This window comes from Petaurus breviceps, unplaced genomic scaffold (genome assembly GCF_028583685.1).
Source record: "Petaurus breviceps papuanus isolate PSGF00001 unplaced genomic scaffold, PetGlider_PUasm1.0 176, whole genome shotgun sequence".
Lineage (NCBI taxonomy): Eukaryota > Metazoa > Chordata > Mammalia > Diprotodontia > Petauridae > Petaurus > Petaurus breviceps.
In genome coordinates, this window is record NW_027185771.1 from 32,295,049 (window position 1) to 32,314,746 (window position 19,698).

The 19,698-nt window shown below is 38.0% G+C and overlaps 1 protein-coding gene across 1 annotated transcript in view; it reads right to left on the bottom strand.

The window, feature by feature from the left end:
• LOC138159472 (zinc finger protein 420-like) overlaps positions 1-18,894 on the bottom strand; it is a 44,053-nt gene extending 25,159 nt beyond the window's left edge. The window contains exons 1-5 of the mRNA XM_069085838.1: positions 18,607-18,894; positions 18,206-18,280; positions 16,922-17,057; positions 16,296-16,391; positions 246-390 (exon numbers count right to left, since the gene is read on the bottom strand). Of these exons, the coding sequence (XP_068941939.1) occupies positions 246-390; positions 16,296-16,391; positions 16,922-17,057; positions 18,206-18,241 (413 nt within the window). The 5' untranslated portion in view covers positions 18,242-18,280; positions 18,607-18,894. The remainder of the gene's footprint in view (positions 1-245; positions 391-16,295; positions 16,392-16,921; positions 17,058-18,205; positions 18,281-18,606) is intronic.
• Positions 18,895-19,698: the final 804 nt, after the last annotated feature.

The window sequence follows — 19,698 nt, forward strand, 5'->3', positions numbered from 1 at the left end:
GAAAATATCTGAATAATTACCTGAATGAATCTTTACATTCATTATATTTAGAAAATTGATTTCCTGATAACGATCTATTAACTAATGCTTAAGATTGAATAGTGTTTGAAATTCTACTTACGTATATCATTATTTATGGAAAGTTTCTTATATGGACATCAGCTAAGAAAAATGGATTGAATTTAAAAGCCTGGAGAGTATTAAATTTGTTAGGATTTTTCCTTTAGATGATTTATTTTACTTGCCTAGAATGTTTCTCCTCATGGTTTTGCTCCTGCTTCTCCAAACTGACATAATATTTCAATGCTTCTCCCAATTTAAAGACATAGGAACCATCCCTTCTAAGTCTTTTCTCTGTTAACTGCTTAGTTCCAGGCCCAGTTACCCAATCTAAAAGAAAAAAAAAACAAATTTAAACATGTTTTGCTAAATTTTAAAAGAAAATGTTAAACTGTTTTTTTTAATTTGTCACAAGAAAATAATCAACATTTTTTCATATATTGCAATAAAATTTTTGCTGAAATGTCATATAACATTTTTGTATCAATAGTTATCTCTACTTTTTTCTCCTGTTATGAGAATCAAATATGTTTGGGAAAAGAAATTTAGTGGAGTCCCTGTCTTGCTATACTACAGGAAACAAGGGTAATATGATCAGAACTAGAGCACTAATTGGTTTTGTTTTGCTTTGAGATGGTCAAATTTCCCTTTAGGCAATGACTTCTATTCTTTCTCAGTTTTCTGGGCATCAGTACTTTTGATTTACATTTCTCATCTTAGTAGAAATGTAGAGAAATCTTTCATATAGTTCTTAATAGTCTGCAATTCTTAAAGACTTTTTTTTTCTATATCCTTGAAATATCTGTTCTTTGAGAAAAAGTTTTTGGTGTTACATATTTGTATTATTTCCCTATGTATACTGGATAGAAAACTACTATCAGAGTTATTAAATCTAGGTGTTTTCCCTCAAATGACAGCATCCCTTCTCATCTTTTCATTGTCAGCACAAATGCTTTTCAGTTTCATGTAGCTGAAATTATCTGTTTTATGATTTATGTTTGCCATTCTTTGTCTAAAATTCACCCTGAACCAATACTGTGAAAGGCACTACCTGGTCTTGTTCTTTTTTGTTTGATATAATAGCTAAACCTGGAGGGGATTTAAAAAAAAGGAATGCTCACGTAGTGCTGGAGGAATTGTGAATTGGTCTATCTATTCTGTAGAAAAATTTGGAACTATGTCCAAAGGGAACAAAATTTGCATACCCTTTGAACCTAACAATATCACCACTAGGTCTATATCTCAAAGAGATTAAAGGAAAAGGAAAAGGACCAATAAGTACAAAAATATTTATAGCAGCTTTTTTTGTGGTAGGTAAGAAGAAGAAACTGGGGGCGGCTAGGTGGCGCATAGAGTACTGGCCCTGGAGTCAGGAGGACCTGAGTTCAAATCCGGCCTCAAGACACTTAACACAAAAAAACTAGCCGTGTGACCTTAGACAAGTCACTTAACCCCAACTGCCCTACCTCGCCCCTCCAAAAAGCAAAGAAAAAAAAAAAGAAACTGAGGGCATGTCCCTCAATTGGAAAATGGCTGAAAAAGTTGTGATATATAACTGTAATAGAATACTATTATGCTGTTAAAAAATGATGAGCAGGATGATTTCAGAAAAAGCTGGGAAGATTTATATGAACTGATGAAAAGTGAAGTGAGCAGAACCAGAAGAATACTGTGAACATAGTAACAACATTATAATAATGATCAACTGTGAATTAGCTACTCCAATCAATACAATGACCCAAGAAAACTCCAAAGGACTTATGATGAAAAATGCCACTGACCTCCTGAGAGAGAACTGATGAACTCTGGAGAACAAATTGAAGTATAATTTTTTTCACTTTTTTCTTTTGCCTTTTTGGAAGATCAACATGGCTAATATAGAAATACGTTTTGCATGATTTCACATATATAATAGGTATCATATTGTTTAACTTCTCAATGTGAGGGGAAGGGTCTGAATGGAGGGAGAAATTTAAACTCAAAATTAAAAAAAAAGAATGCTAAATCACAAATCTTTTAAAAACAAAAAATAAAGATTAATATATCCATTTTTGAACTTACTGAAATACTGTGTAAGATGTTAGTCTAAACCTAATTCAGCCCAACTTCAAAAATTTCCCAGCAATTCTTGTCAAGTTGTGAGTTCATCCTTAAATAACTTTTGTTCTCAGGTTTACAAAAACTGTACTGCCGAGGATTGTTTCAAATCCATCTTTTACCTATTCCATCCTACTGAAATTCTTTTGTAATTTTTAAAGTGTCAAATAATTTTGGTAATAATTCATTTACTTGGAGGTAGAGAAGTGCTATTTCCCTCTTTCATCTATAGTCTAAAAAAGACAACTTCCTTTTGGATTTTGGTCCTTTTATTCCTCCAAATAAATGTTACTATTTGGTCTGCCTCTATTCCCTTGCTTGTTTGGTAAGAGTAGCAAGCCTGCAAATTAATTTATGTGGTAGTCTCATTTTTATTATATAGGGTGTCTTTTAGTATATTGTTAAAACTTACATAAAGATCAAACTTCACTAAGATTTTTCCAACACCCTGTACAGGAGTAGTCAAGCACTATCCAGTCTGTCAACAAAGGGAGATCCAGTATGAGAAAGAGAGAAAAAGAGAGAGAAGGAATAGATCTTGAATGTGCTTTATTGACTGACTCTCATATATTTCATGCATTTGGTAGTCATTTTCAGAAATCTCTAACTCCTGAATTTTATTATTGCTATAAATAAGTGCTCTTTGTAGATTTAACTTAGTACCCTTTTCTTAAAGATGTTAACTGAGCTTCTTTGTTGAGTCTCTAGTGTTTTCTATATAAACCATAATTTCATCATTAAATGGGGACAGTTTTATCTACTCTTTGCCTACTTTTAATTTTCTTGCTTTTGTTTTATGTCTATCATTAGAGTTCCAGAACTAGGTCAAATAACAGCAGAGAAATGGGGTATCCTTTCTTTACTCGTGGATTTCTTGGAAAAATTTCTAGTGTGTCCTCCATTGTATACAAAGATAGCTTTTGGCTTATACTTCTTATGTTAAGAAAAAAATTTCAACGGGCAGCTAGGTGGTGCAGTGAATACAGCACTGGCCCTGGAGTCAGGAGGACCTAAGTTCAAATCCAGCCTCAGACACTTAACACTTACTAGCCATGTGACCTTGGGCAAGTCACTTAACCCCAATTGCCCCGCCTTCCCCCCTCCAAAAAGCAAAAGAAAAAAAAAGTTTTATTTTATGCCTCTGTTTTATGGGATATTTAGCTTAAGAAGGTGTCTATCTTGTCAAAGGTTTTATCTACACCCATTTATATAATTGTGGTATACATGTTTTTGTATTCAATATGATTATTTTCCTAATAGGGAATATCTCTGCAACTCTGGTATATATACAACTTGATTATGATAAATAACTTTTAGACATATCACTATAGTCCTTTCAGCATAATTAATTTTTTTTGACAATTCAATATTCACCAATGATAAAGTCATCTAGAATTCTCTTTCTTTTCTTTATTTTTCTCTGGTTTAGGTACTGCAAAGGAAGGTTAGCAGGACTGTCTTCTTAATATTTCTAAGAAATGGTGAATTTGATGATTTATGAAAACATGAGAAGACAGGAATTAATAAAAAAGTAGACTGAAATAGGAAAAAATACACAATAAATAAGATGGAAATGGAAGGAAAAACCACAAGAAAACAATAAAAAGTGGAAGCCATTGTACTTATTTCCTACTGTATTTGATTCTATATCTGCTTAACTGCCCTTTCTATGCCCTTGAGCTCAGCTCAAGAATTTAACTTTCCCTCCGAGTTAGCTTCAAGTTATAATTAAAAGTAGCCTCTGGGATATTTTCAGGACATTTACCATCTATTTGTTATCTTTAAGCCCCAAAGGTTAACTTGGTACTACCCCCAAAAGATATATTGTCGATCCCTGTCTGCCCTCATACAATTGGGGGGGTTATCTCTTCCAAGGAGACAGCAAATCTGGTAGTTTTTGATCACCTAAGCAAAGATTACAAGATGCAGATGGGTCCCATAAAACAATTAACATCGCTTTCTGGTAAGTAATTGCTAGCCTTACTAATAAATGGATCATGCTTTTGCTTGGAACTTTGTCTCTCAGAATTTCTCTCCCAACACTCAAAAACTCGCTCTATGCTAGTCACTTTATTTTCTTCCTTTCTCACTCCTTTATTGACACTTTATAATCTAGTTTCTAACCTAATCACAGTCTTCTAAATTTAACAGTCTTTTCTCAATCGAGCTTCTTGACCTCTCGGCACCATTTTATACTACTCACCACCATCCTTTGCTAGACACTTTCTTCTCTTTCTGGGTTTTCATGACATTCTCTTGGATCTTCTCCTTGTCTAATCACTCCTAAATTTCTTTTGTTGGTTCAATAACCATATTATGCCCACAAAGGAATCTCATCTCTTCCCTTCTGCAGAGATTACTAACATCCCCTAAGGTAGACAGTGATTTGGTTCAGCAAAATGAGTAGGGTGAACTGGATAGCTTTCAGCCTGGGGTAGCACTTAGGTTAGGGACCCCAAAGGGAGAGATTCTTCAGAACCCTACCATAACACCTACAAAAGGGAACAGACACTGATCTAGCCCAGGCACAGTAGGAAAGGCAAAGTTCCAGAAGACTAACTAGGCCTGGAGACTAGAATGAGTGGCTGAACTGAGCCTGAAGAAAAGAGGATGGAAATCCAGGTGGGGCTAGCACTGACCCTGCACCAAAAGCTACCAAGGGCAGAAACCAAGAGTAGTGAAATGTAACACCCTCAGCTTTTCAGTAGGACAGGCAAGTTTGTATATCATAAAAACGGGAGGACTCAGGAAGTATACAACAGGGGAATATAAGGAGAAAAAAAGGCCAAAATAACAAAGATTTTAAAGGCTAAAACTGAGGTAGATGGAGGTTAAGTACCTGAGGCAGGATTTGAAATTGGGTCTTAACTACTAGCCCAGTTCTCTATCCACTGCACCACCTAACTAACTAAGGAAAGACAAGATACAAACAACTATATACAAACAAAATATACACAGGATAAACTGGAAATAATCTCAAAAGAAAAGCCTCAGCATTAAGGCAGATCAGGAAAGGTGAAATTTTAGCTGGGACTTAAAGGATGCCAAGAGATAGTGATGAATAGGGAAAGAACTTCAGGCATGGGGGCATCAAATGACATGGGAGTATTTTGTGGGAGGAACAGGAAGGAGACCAGTGTCATTGGACACCAAAGGATGTGAAGGAGAGTAAACTGTAAGAAGACTGAAAGGGTTAGAAGAGGACAGATTGAATGCCAAACAGAATTTTGCATTTTCTCCAGGAGGTTACTGGAAACATTAGATTTTACTGAACAGGAGTGACATAGTCAGACCTGTGTTTTAGGAAGATCAATCTAACAACTGAGTAGGGAACAGATTAGAGTCAGGAGATACATGAGCTAGGGAGACCAACCAGAAGGTTATTTCAATAGTCCAGGTGTGATGTGATGATGGCCTGGAAAAAGGTGGTTGTGGGGTTGTGAAAAAGAGGACTTAGGGGACTAGATAAGGGATTTTATAAAGGTAGAATCAACACAATTTGGCTACTGTATATGAAGAATGCTAGAGAATGAGTAGTTGAGGATAACACTTAGATTGTGAAACTAAGTGACTGGGAGGATGGTGTCTCCTGCATACTAACAGCAAAGTATGGAAGAGGCAAGGGCTTAGGGGGAAAGATGAGCACAGCTACTGACATACTGACTTTTAAGATGTCTGTGGTGTCCACTTCAAAATGTCCAAGAATAGGGCTGCATATCAACATCTGAGAAACATGAGCTTAGAGATAATTCAATCCATGGGAACTGAAGAATTCACTAAGTGAAATATGGAAGGGAGAAAAATGCCTAGGGCAGAGCACTAGAGTCACCCCCTCTTAGTGGGCAAAGGAGATTAAGAAAGAATGGTCAGATAGTAGGAGGAGAACTAGGAAGAGTATAGTTTTAAAAAACTTGAGAGTATCAAGAAGAAAAGAATGATCACAAGGTTTAAGGGCTGAAGGATGAGGATTGAGAAAAGGTTATAACACCTGGCAATTCGATGATTATTAGTAACTATGGAGAGCAGTTTATGTTCAGTGATGAGGTCACAGGTTAGAATGACAGGAAAAAACGCAGTTCAGGAGTAGCAGTAAAAAGGAAAAGTGAGAGAATGGGGATCACAGAGGAAGCAATCTTCTAAAAGAGGTGGGATAGAATGGGATTATTTGTACACGTTTGCCTTGGCAAGGAGAATGGCCACCTCTTCATGTGAGAGAGGGATTATGCAGGGAGACTGATGAAGAAAGGTGAATGACATGAAATGAGTAGGGGGAGGAGTTCTAGGTAAATGTTTTTAATTTTTTCAGTAAAATGAGTCCAATCATCAAATGATTCATATACAAGAGAATCCTCATACATGCACTGACTGAGTTCAAATTTGACCTTAGATACTTACTAGCTCTGTGATCCTGAGCAAGTCATTTAACTTGTTTGTCTCAGTTTCCAAAACTATAAAATGGGGATAATTACAGCACCTATCTCACAAGGTTCTTGTGAGGATCAAATGAGATATTTGTAAACTTCCCACAGTGCTTGGAACATAGTAAGTTCTATTGTTAGTTATTATTACTACTATCATACATTGAATATAGGAACATCTTCATTTTTAAATCTGATCTTCTTAAATGCAAGAGGATTTACAATGGAGAGAAGCCTTATATATAATATATATTACATACATATGCACTGCATATGTGACGTACATGTAATATATTCCAATTTAGAAAATGCCAGGGAATGTGAAAGCTAGAGAGAAATGCAAGAGGAAAACCAGGAAAGATAGGTGAGTGAAGTGACTAATCTTAGAGAAATGTCTGTGAAACACGTAAGGTATGTGGGAAAGCCTTTAATTACAACTCAACCTTTACTGCCCACCAGAGGTTTCATTATTGTACAGAACAGATGAAAATAATGAAAGTGGGAAAGACCATCCACAGCTCAAGCATTAGTCACCACATTGCAGAGAAGTCTTATAAATCATAATCCTATGAACATGATAAATGTATAAAACTCCTCAGGGAAAGATCAAACATTATCAATGAGGACAGAGGGCTCATTTTTGGACAGAAGTCTTTTAAAAGTCATGAAAATATGGAAGCCTTCAAAGAAAGACCTAACCTGAAGAGATACAGACTAAAGGCAGCAAAGCCAAGGTAATAACACATATGGCTACAACACTAAAGTCTCTGGAAAGAAGAATCACAAGACATTCAGAAGAAAATAGTGAAGAAATACAAAGAACCAGCTTTGGTCCCCAAAGAATTGTTATGAGAAGACACCTCAATCTCCCCACAATGCCAATCCTTAGCAGAGGGGGAGATTCACAGGTAGTGAACAATCCTTATATTTTCAGATTTTTTTCCCTATGCATTTATAGGCTTTGTTGACTTTTTTTCTCCTCTTATTTTTCTTCTTAAAATATATTTGACTGTATGGGATGGGTCTCTGGAAGTGGAAGAGATGTGATCAAAAATTTAGGTGATGTCAAAACAAAAGATACCTAAATTTTATTTTTAAGAACAAAAGTAACAAACATAGTAAAACCTGCAAAAAACTTGAACCTTGTTCGACATCAGAGAATTTTTACTAAAGAGAATCTATGGAAATGTAAAATAATCTCAGAAATTCCCTATACAAACCTTACTAAATATCAAAAGAATTTATAATGAAAGGATAAAAAACCCCCCAAAACAAGTGCAATACTTGTGTTTCTTGGCATTAAAGAATGTTTCCTTTAAAGAACAAAATGATGAGGTTTCTTCATGGACCCTTGCTGTAATTCTTCGCATTTAATTAAGGAATAAAATCAAACAATTGATTCAGAACTATTTACTGTAGTAACAAATTAAGTTTGTCTTCTGATACTGTCTTATTATTGTCCCTCCTTCATTGACTGGAATATCTCAAACCACACATTTCTATCATTCAACAAATAAATGAAAGAATTCTTGTTCCTTAAAAAAAAAATCATTATGAGGCATGGTTCTCAACTGAAAAGGTTGGGGGAGGGGCACAACAGGAGCCTTGAAGAAAAACTGAAAACATTTGGAAAAGGTAAAGAATGGAAGAGTGAGTTCACTGGAAAGATTTAGAAAGGCTACCTTGCCACAGTAAAGGCCCACATGAGATTATGTAAAAGAAATTCATAGTGTACAACGTCAACTTGGTTTCATGATTTTCTTAGGATGGTGAGAATAATCCAGGCTGGGGCTTAGCAGAACAAGATCAGCACACAGGATAAGGAAGAGAGGTACTCAAGAAAAAAAGACAGTAAAAGTTGGACTGATTTACCACAGTCATTATGAGGAAAGGAAGAAAGTGTACTCAGGCAGAAGTGATGAACTGGGAAAAAAACTGCAGGGTGGGATTAGAAGTCAGTGAGAATTGAAGAACAGGATTTGCAGCACTAAGGTAGAAAATATGAAATGGTTAAAGATGTTCAGATAAAAGGATTTCAGATTTTATGAACATGGAATTAGAACAATTGTGGATGATGGCAAGTTCAAAAGTATGACTTTCCCTGTATGTATCCGAGGTGGAGTGGAGGAATATTGGTCACAGGAAATGAATAAGTTAAGAAACTGTGAGGTTAGAGAATTTAAGGAACTATCAATATGTATGCTGAAGTCCCCTCTAACAGGGAGAGGAGAAAGGCAGAAAGGTACTGGAATAGATGAAGAAAGAAGGCAAGTGTCCTGGTGTTATGAGAATCTTGGTTGGGTGGTAAATATAGATTGACTGAACCTCAAAGGAGAAATTAATGAGTGATGGAGGTAGAAGGAGAACATGGAAGTTACAATGAGGAACAAGGAATAGTCTAACTCCCCCATCTAGACTAAAGAATTGGGGCATATGAATGAAAGTGCAACCAGTGAGGAAAAAGATTGTCAATGAGGATGTGTCATCACGAGGGTGTCAAGATTCACTGGGAGCCAGAAGATGAAAGGTAAGGGAAAGGAAAAGATTTACTATAAAAGCAAGTTTGTTACATAAGAAACAGTCATTCCAGGTAACACAATGGAAGGGATGGGTAACTTTAGGAGAGATTTTAGGGAGATTTGAATTGAGGAATATAGAAATAAGGGAAAAGGAAGTGGGGAAACAGAAACTGAATAATGACAGCTGGAATTTCAGAATCACTGGGATAGAGAGAATATAATGGAAACAGAAAGGGCTCTCGGGGCTTGCAGCAATACATATGTATATATTTATATGTTATAGTACATAATATGGTTATATTTATAACTATATATATATATACATATAAATATAAAATATAACTAAAAAGGGTTAGAGGTACCTAAATGGGGACAAAACTTATGGCTAGTGACTTGGAGGAAGGAGGATGGAATAAAATTTCTCTTTCCCAACAAACAGGCTAAACTAGGATTCCAGGGGAAGGAATGCAATAGAATGGTTTTTCTCTTTCATGAGGGGAGGAAGAAGGCAAGATAGTCTAGAGAGTACTATAGAATGGTGTTTCTCTCCTACTACTAGGAGTTTGATGGAAAATACATAGACAAAACCCTATAAGGAATTACTATAGGAACAAAGAGTCCAACAAAGTGAGAAGTACTGACAACTATATGAAAGAATGCTTCAAAGTACGAAGAGAAATGAAAATCAAAACAACTCTAAGGTTTCACCTCACACTCAACAAATTGGCAAAGGTAACAAAAGATGGGAATAGTCAATGTTGGAAGAGTTGCAAAAAAACAGGTAAATTCACCCACTGTTGGTAGACCTGTGAAATTCATAGTAACATGGTGGAAAACACCTTGAAATCATGCAAATAAAGTTACTAAAATGCCTATACCCTTTGACCAAGAGATTTCACCATTAGGCAAAAACCCCAAGAAGGTCATCAACTTTACAAAACAAAAAACAACCCAAGGACCACAGGACTTTTCCATCTGATTTGTGGGTGGAAACTTCCACATATGTTGTCTCTTCCTTTGGAATGTGAGCTCCACAAGAAAAGGGACTGTCTTACTTTTCTAGTTATATCTCTTAACACTTAACTCAGTTCTGTGCACATATTTAGCACACAATAAATGCTTTATTTGTTTCATCCTTTCATTTGCAAACTATTAACTGCATGAAAGAATGCTCCAAATAACTAAAAAGGAGAAAAACAGAAATCAAAACAATCCTGAGGCTTCAGATGGCAAATTGGTAAAGATGACAAAAGAATAGTTCATGCTGGAAGAGTCTGGGGAAAATAGGAACACAAGTGCCTTGTTAATGGAGCTGTGAATCAGCACAAACATTTTGGAAAGGAATTTGGAATTATGCAAGTAAACTAATCTACCCAAACTCTTTGCCCCAGAGGTCTCACTACTAGGTCATAAACTCCAGGAGGCCACTGAAAATAAGAAAGTCCCCATATGCACCAAAATTTTTATGGGAGCACTTTTTTTGTGATGGATGAAAATTGGATTAAGATGACTACTCAAAGATGATCAGGGAATGGCTAAACTAACTGTGATATATGAATGTAATGGAATATTACTGTGATATAAGAAATGATGAAAGGGATGAATGTAGAGAAGTATGAAAAGATCTGCATGAAGTAATGCAGAGTAAAACAAAGTCAAGGAAAAAAATATTCTTAACAACTACAACAAAGATATGTAAAAAACCACCACATATACAAAAGATTCAGAAGCAAATGCAAAGAACAAGCATGGCTCCAAAAAGAGATATGAGGAGATATTCCACTCAACCTCTCTGAAGAGAAGGGAGGTCCATGAGTGCGGTACTTATGCATACCTTCAGACTTTCAGCTTTGACTGATTTTTTTAATCCTTTTTTTTTTTTTTTGGTGTAAGGAGGGGAAAATCAGGGGAATAAGAAAATGACATCAAGATTTTCAAGAATGCTACAAGAAAGAAGGGCAAGCTAGGTGGTGCAGTGGATAGAGTGCCAGGCCTGGAGTAAGAAAGACTTCCTGAGGTCAAATCTGGTCTCAGACATTTACTAGATGTGTGACCCTGGACAAGTCACTGAACCCGCCTCAGTTTCCTCATCTATCAAAAGAGCTGAAGAAGGAAATGGCAAGCCACTCCAGTATGTTCACCAAAAAAACCCCAAATGGGATCATGAAAAGTCAGACACAACTGAAAATGAGTGAACAACAATAACAAAATTATGAAGAACAAGCTTAGCCCCAAAGAAGGCATGAGATGATACCCAAAACGTTACATACCAGAAACAAACAGTATAAATGAAAAGTAATCTTATAGAGAAAGAACTAGCAGAGCAATGGGGTAAGGAGGAAAATGAGAAAAACTCTAGCAAAAGGTGGGATTTGAGCTGAGTCATGAAAGAAGCCAGGGAACACAGGTGGTGGAGATAAGGGAGAAAATTCCAGACACTGACAACAGTCAGTGAAAATACCCTTATTATTGAGGAGATGGAATGTTTTGCAGCAGCAAGGTCAGTGTACCTGATCACAGAATATACAGGGGGAAGGAAGGAAAGCAATTTAAGATTTAAGAAGGCTGAACACCAGTTTATGAAAGGGCTTTCAAAGTCAAAAAGATTTTTTTAATATTTGATCCTAGAGGAAGCCATTTAAGTTTACTCAGCAGGGGGGTAACATGGCAGGCAATCTGTGCTTTAGGAGAAGTATTTTGACATCTGCGGGAGGATGGATTCGAGTGAGGGGAGTCTTGATACAAGGAGACCAACCCTGGTTGGTCTATTGGAAACATCCTTTAAGAGGTGATATAAGTCTGTACCAGAGTGGGGACCGCATGAGCAGAGTTTAGAAAGGGAAGTATATGAGAGATGCTTTTGGAACAGAAATGTCAATGGTGGACTGGATTTGAGAAAAGACTGGTACGTGACATTGACTCTGGGAGAAAGGATAACTAGGAGGATGGAGGTACACGCCATCCTACTGGGGAAGGAAGTCCCTAAGGATGGAGGGTTTGAGGGGAAAGATAATGACTTCTTAAGGCATAATGAGTTTTAGATGTCTAAAAAGGAAAAAAAGGAGAATAGGGGAAAATCTTTGCCATGAAACTTTCTATTCAAAACCAGACATCTAAAATCTAAAGAACAGATCATTTAGAGGACAGCAAGATGGCAGAGTAGAAACAGGACTTCTGCGCGGCTCTGGCTTCCACCTTCTCCAATTCATGTAAAAGATGCCTCTGGACAAACTTTGACAGAGCGAATCTAACCTCCCACTGCAGACAGTCCAGCAGACCAGCAGGAAGGAGCCAGCACAGCACTCTGGGAGCCGAGACCAGCCCCAAGTGAGCCTGAGGTTTCAGCCTCAGGATGGCCACAACCAGCTGCCAGCTGGATGGACTTCAGATCATCAGCAGCTGTGGTGGTTTCCAGAATTATCAACACATAGATGCTAAAGACAAGCTGAGAGGTCAGTGCAGTGTGGACTTTGGGAACAGGGAGTTTAGAAATACAGTCCAACCTTTACCCCCTGGAGGGAGAAGCCGCTGAGGTGCCGCGGTGTTCAGCTGCCGCCCCGTGGCAGCTTCAGCTCCTGTCTTGCAAATTGTAGGGGGACCAAGTTACCAGTCTGAGGAGTAATCCCTCTTGCTTTAAACTGCTTGTATCTGGATTGTAGTCTAGGGTAGAGGTCCTGGGGTGCATGACCAGCTTGCCAGAGCATGTGGAGGCTCAGAGAGGGCACCCAACTAACAACTCTAACAGCTGAGAAAACCCCAGCGATTTGGGACAAAGCTCCCCTCTCTAGTAGCAGAGTCCTACTGTGGCAAAAAACTCAAAAGTCAAGTAATTGAGTGGCAACATGAGCAAGCAAAGGAAGAAAATCAGGCAGAGCAATCCAATTTTACACTCCTATTTTGGGAGCAAAAAGGATCAAAGCCCAGAATAGGAGGAAGACAGCCAAGTCAGAACTCCTCCACAAAAAGCTTCCAAGAAAAATACATGCTAGTTACAGGCCACAGAGGGCCTTAAGAAGGATTTTGAAAACCAAATAAGAGAAGTAGAGGAAAAATTGGGAAGAGAAATGAGAATGATGCAAGAAAATTATGAAATGAGAGTCAACAACCTGACTGAAGAAAATAATACCTTAAAAAATAGACTAACTCAAATGGCAAAAGAGGCTCAAAAAGCCAATGAAGAGAAGAATGCCTTAAAGAGTCAAATTTGCCAGATGGAAAAAGAATCTCAAAAGCTCACTGAAGAGAATCATTCCTTCAGCATTAGGTTGGAGCAAATGGAAGCTAGTGACTTTAAGAGAAATCAAGATACTATTAAATAGATCCAAACAAATGAAAAAATAGAAGGCAATGTGAACTATCTCACTGGACAAACTACTGACCTAGAAAATAGATCCAGGAGAGATCATTTAAAAATTATTGGACTACCTGAAATCTATGATCAAAAAAAGAACCTAGAAATCATCCTTCAAGAAATTTTCAAGGAAAATTGCCCTGATATTTTAGAACCAGAGGGCAACAAAGAGGTCGAAAGAATTCACCGATCACCTCCTGAAAAAGATCCCAAAAAGAAAACTCCTAGGAATATTATAGCCAGGTTCCAGAGTTCCCAGATCAAGAAGAAAATATTAAAAACAGCCAAGAAACAATTTGAATATTGTGGAAACACAATCAGGATAACACAGGATCTGGCAGCTTCTACACTGAGGGATCAAAGGGCTTGGAATATGATATTCCAGAGGTCAAACGAGCTGGGATTAAAACCAAGAATCACCTTCCCAGCAAAACTGAGTATCATGTTTCAGGGGAAAATATGGTCATTCAATAGAATAGAGGACTTTCAAGCATTCTTAATGAAAAAACCGGAGCTGAATAGAAAATCTGACATTCAGATACCAGAAGCAAGAAAAGTATGAGAAGGTAAAAGAAATCATAAGGAATTTATCAAAGCTGAACTATTTACACCCCTACATGGAAAAGCGATAATTGTAACTTATGAAACTTTTCTCAATAGGAGAATAGTTGAAGGGAATAAAAATGTGCATATATAGATATATAGATAGATAGATACATGTATACGATACATATATACGTCTATATAGGAGGATAAATGGGCGCATGAATACATATGTGAGTGTGTGTATATATGTGTACAGGTATACATAGATGGAGGGCACAGAACCAATTGAATAAGAAGGGATAATACTTAAAAGGTGAAATTGAGAGGTGAGAAAGGAGTATAATGAGAGGAGATGGGGAGAGACAGAATGGGGTAAACTATCTCATATAGAAGAGGCAAGGGAAAATGGTTACAATGGAGGGGAAGAACAGGAAGGCAAAAGGGGATGGGTCAACCTTATTCTCACTGAATTTGGCTTAGGGAGGGAATGAAATACACACTAAATAGAGTATCTCACCCTACAGGAGAGTATGGAGGAAGGGCATAAAAGGCGGGATGATGGAAGGGAGGGCAGGCTGGGGGTGAGGCAAGTTGGAAGCACCCACTTTTGAAAAGGGACAGGATCAAAGTAGAGAACAGAACAAGTGGGAGGTGGGATAGGATGGAGGGAAATATAGTCAGTCTTTTACAATATATCCACTATGGAAATGTTTTTGCATAGCTACACGTGTACAACCTATATTGAATTGCTTATGTTCCCAGTACGGGTAGGTGACAAGGGAGTAAGAGAATGAATCTGGAATTCAAAGTTTTAAAAATGAAATGTTTAAAATATATATATATACTATTATTAATATTATTTTACATGTAACTGGGCAATAAGACAAACAGGCACTGGGGCATAGAGATCCATTGTGCCCTACTGGAAAATCGGAGGGGGGCATGGGGGAAGATATGGGAGAAAACAGATTGGAGGAGGAGATATCCAGTGGAATTGCTATTTTAGGGTGGTAGGTATGGAAAAAATAGGGAGAAAATTTGTGACTGAAAATCTTGTGGAAATGAATGATGTAAACTAGAAGTTAATAAAGCATTTGATAAAGTAAAAGAAAAAAAGAATAGATCATTTAGATAGTTTTATTACCCTATGGATACAAAGTCAAAGAACACAAAAAGACAGTTCTAGAAACAAAATTATCATCACCCAATTTATTCAAATCCTCTAATATACAGAAAATTGTACATGGAAACAACTCTGCAACACTACAGACCTATTAAACTAGCAAAAATACTTTCCCTATAAAAATGAATAATCTTTTAAAAGTAAGACAGATAGGAAAAGCAACAAAACTAGTTATGCCTTTTAACCCTGTGATCATACTCTTTATAGGATCATAGCATCAGAGATTTAGAGATCAAAGACATGTTTGGAGGCCGTTAAGTTCAATTTCCTTATTTTATAGATGAGAATACTGAGGCACAGAGAGGTTAAGAGATTTGCCTGGGATCACTCAACTAAACTGTCTAAGAAAAGATTTGACCTCAAATTTTCCTGACTCTAATTCCAGTGTTCTATGTCCCATCACTGCCCCACATTGATAGTAAACCCTAAGGATGTTATTAAAAAATATAATTACTGAAAATACCCTATGTATATTATTGAAAAATCTTTCTATACAAATATTAAGAGATTCTATTTCTGATAACAATAATCCAGCCTGAAGTAAACTATTCTTGGGGAATGGCTGAAAAGATTGTGGATAAGTAAAATCAGATAATTATTATACCATTATCCTTGTCATTTCTTAACACAAAACCAGGAAATACTATACAGAGAATATAGAATGAGAATATACACTCAAATCACAATTACATGAAAAACAGAATATTAATTCCAGAGAACATGAAAGAAAAAAAGAGAAGAGAGTATAGAGAAAAAATTGGATGTTTTCCCTTATTTTTAAATTAAAATTAGTATACATATTTTAAAAAAGAATCATCACTAGAAAAGAGGCCAAAAGAACAGCTGTTGGGATTTAGATAAGCCAAAGTAAAAACAGAAGATAAAAATACATCTCTGAGTGAAAGAAACTCTTTCACTAAAACTGGAGGTACTTAAGAATAGAAAGATGTTAATAAAAGAGATTTGCTGACAGCTCATGCCAGACAGACTCAGCTCTGGTCCAGAGAATAGGGGCCTTTAAGGAGGTCTCAAAGTCCAGCATATCACTGGCACATCCCCCAAAAGACTAGTGAAAATATGGCTTATAATGACTTTCATTTGCCTGGTTTTCAATGACCCACCTGGAGAAGTGCTCCAAAGTACTTCTGGGTCCTGTATCCAAGGTGTTTCTCCTTCTTCCAAATGGGAGATCACATCTGGTTTCCAAACTGTAAGTCCTGTTCATTAGAAATGGAAATGCATTGAAGACAGAGAGAGGTCTGTTATTCCATCACCAGTAACTTATTATCTGGGGTGAAGAGTCATGCTAAAGATGACCAAAGTATTGTATAGAGGAACTCAAAAATCCACTGCATTGTATTCCTGAGATATATAGATTTGTCATCCCAAAGAAAATTTGTTTTGACCTACTCTCACTAAGAGGATGAAACTTTCTTGTCCTCAGATACCTGTACTGAAAATCTGGGGGAGGATCTGTGACCTGAAGGGACAGAGAAGGGCAAAGTACAACCTCAGAGGTAACACAAAACAACTAGCCAGTTTCTAGCTGTACACAGTAAAGGCCTTTCACCTGAGATCAAGGAGCAACTTCTGCTCCATCAATGGCCACAAGATAATTAGCAAACAAATTTCTGAATAGCAAACACTAATTCTCAAATATTTACCACACAGGAAATTCTGTCTTAGGTATATTAAGAAAGATACGACTATGGAAACATTCTGAGTCACAGGGGATAGCTCTTCTTACCTAGGAAGACAAGATTCTTGTAATTCTCTAACATGACATCCTTGTACAACTCCTTCTGAGAAGAGTCCAGGTTTCCCCACTCTTCCTCGGTAAAATGCACAGTCACATCCTTGAATGTTACTGATTCCCTCTGGACCTTCAAGGAATGGCATATTGGGAAAGAATTTTAGGGAGTAGTTCAAAGTCGATGCATAGTGAGTACCAACTATATGTATTTTTTATCATGTATAAAATATAGCATCTTATATTGTAGATTGCATAAGTGTGGCTTGTGAAGTACTTTTTTTTTTCAACAAAAACCGTGCAAAACACATGAAAGACTTTACAGCCATTTTCATGTTTAATAAAAAGAAAATTGGGACTAAGAAAGGCTGTCATATAGCACAATCATATCCACCATCTCCTTAACTAAGCACATGCACTTTCTTCAAATATTGATAATTTGATAAGTCTCACAGTTAAGTACACAACACCAACACCTATCAACATTCTCATGTATTACTGACTCATGGGAGGGTACAAAGCAATCACCATCCGTTAATTATTAAATATCCCTCCTATTAGCATTCTCTAGTGTAATTTCTCCCTCTCACATCATTTCATCCTAATTCAAAAATACTAAAATTAACCTGTAGATGACTTTATATCCTTTAATATACATTTATATAGCTAGTATCATCTCATTTGAACTTGGTAAAAAAAAAAAACTGTAATGTTTGCACTATCGGTATTACTTCCCCTAGTTCACAGAAGAGAAAACTAAGGCCCAATGATGTTAAGTAACTTGCAAATGGTCACAGTATTAAGAAACAACTGGAACCCAGGTCTTCCTTGGATCCATGTCAACACTCCATCCACTTCACCACAATGCCTAATTTAATTCTGAGACAGTTTGTAGCTTAACACCACAGAATCCCATAAACAGACATTCTCACAATGTTAAAATTTAACGATTAAGTCAAAACACTATTATTTGTATTACAATAACTGGCTTGATTATTATTTCTCCCCAGTTACACCCTAGAAATGGTGGCCAATTAAGTTCTTATCTTAAATTTTTCTCTATCTTCCCTTTTGTATTTTATTTTGTATTGCTAACTCCTTTGTCAGCTCAAGGAGACAAGATCCCTGAAAAGGAAAAAAATTCAGACGCACTGCTAGACTTTATCTTCCTTCTCTAAATGTACAGAGTACTTAAAAGTTTGAAATGACACATCTGGGAATTTAAACTTCTCTTTCAGGACTCGGGTATAATTCCCAGGAAAAAAAAAAAACTGAACTCACTTTGCAGCCTGGCGCCGTCAGGAATACAGGGGCCATTCCCACAGTCTTGGAGGACAGAGGGCTCAGAAGACAGAACTGGCAAAATAAAACCAAACCGAGCCAAGACAGACATTAGTCTACGTCGCCCCTTCCAGACCTGGGCAGAACCAGCCCTCCCGACCCACTTCCCAAGCAAAGGGGGCTCACGAACAACCCAGGCCCCGGGTCAGGGTTCAAGGACCAGGCACAAGGGGAGCACTAGCGGTTCCAGCACCGAACCCGGGGAGGGACCGCGGGGAGCCCGACCAGGACGTGGCAGGCGGGGGCAGAACATGGGGCTGCGCCCCGCTCTCTTTCCCCGCAGACGGGGAACAGCGAGACAGGATCAAGGGCCGGCGCGGTACGAGGGCCCGACCAGGCACCTGCCAAGAGAATCGCCCGGCCCCGCGCCCACAAAGACCCCCGAGGCAGGGCCCGGCAGCCGGCTCCGCTCAGCGCAGACCCCCGATCGCTGGGGGCAGCTCAGTTCGCTGGGAGCGGCAGGAGCAGGGAGAGGCCGCGGGAGGCGTTGGGTCAGAAGGAGGGCCGAAGGCTGGACGAGCCCCAGCTCTTGCTGCCCCTACAGGAAGGAAAGAAGAGACAAAAAGGAAGTCCCATTGGCCACGCCATCAGAGCCCTAGCAAAGCGGAACCGGAACTGACGTCAGAGGACAGTCCTCCCAGCTCTTCCCGCCCTTCTCCTTCAATTCCACTCCCCCTTCTGGACCGAGTGTTTAGGAGCCTCTCTCCTCTGTTTACAATCAATCAACGTTTCCTTGGCAACCGCAACCAAGAGGCCAGCCTTATTCTGACAGAAGCGTAGTCTCGGCTCGGTATTTCCGGGAATGTAGTCGGAAGTCTAGAGAGATGTGTGCGCATGTCTGGAAAGAAAAGGGGAGGCTACTGGAAGGAGGCCCAGAGGCTTAAGGTGCCACCAGACCTTATTAAACGTTTAAGGCCGGCGTTCTTAATAAACTGGTGTCCGTGAACTTGGTTTTTAAGAAATATTTTGATAACTATATTTCAACATAATTGTTTTCCTTTGTATCTTACGTATTTTATTCATTAAAAAATGTTATTCTAGGAAGGGCTCATTAGACCTCCTCCCCAGAATCTTAAAAGGTCCATGACAGTTAAAAAAAAAAAGTTAAGAATTCTGTGTTTGTTTTTCTTTTCATTTGGAGGAGAACTGGAAGCTGGAAAGGAGAGAAAATTAATTTTGTTTTAATTTTTAAAACGAACAAGAGAGGGGCAGCTAGGTGGCGCTGTGAATACAGAACCGGCCCTAGAGTCAGGAGGACCTGAGTTCAAATATGGCCTCAGACACTTAACAAAAAAACTAGGCGTGTGACCTTGGGCAAGTCACTTAACCCCAATTGCCCTACCTTCCCCCCTCCAAAAAGGCAAAAAAAGAAAAAAAAAAGTGTCCATTAAGCAGCTACTATGCACCAGGTACTGTGCTGAACCCTGGGAATA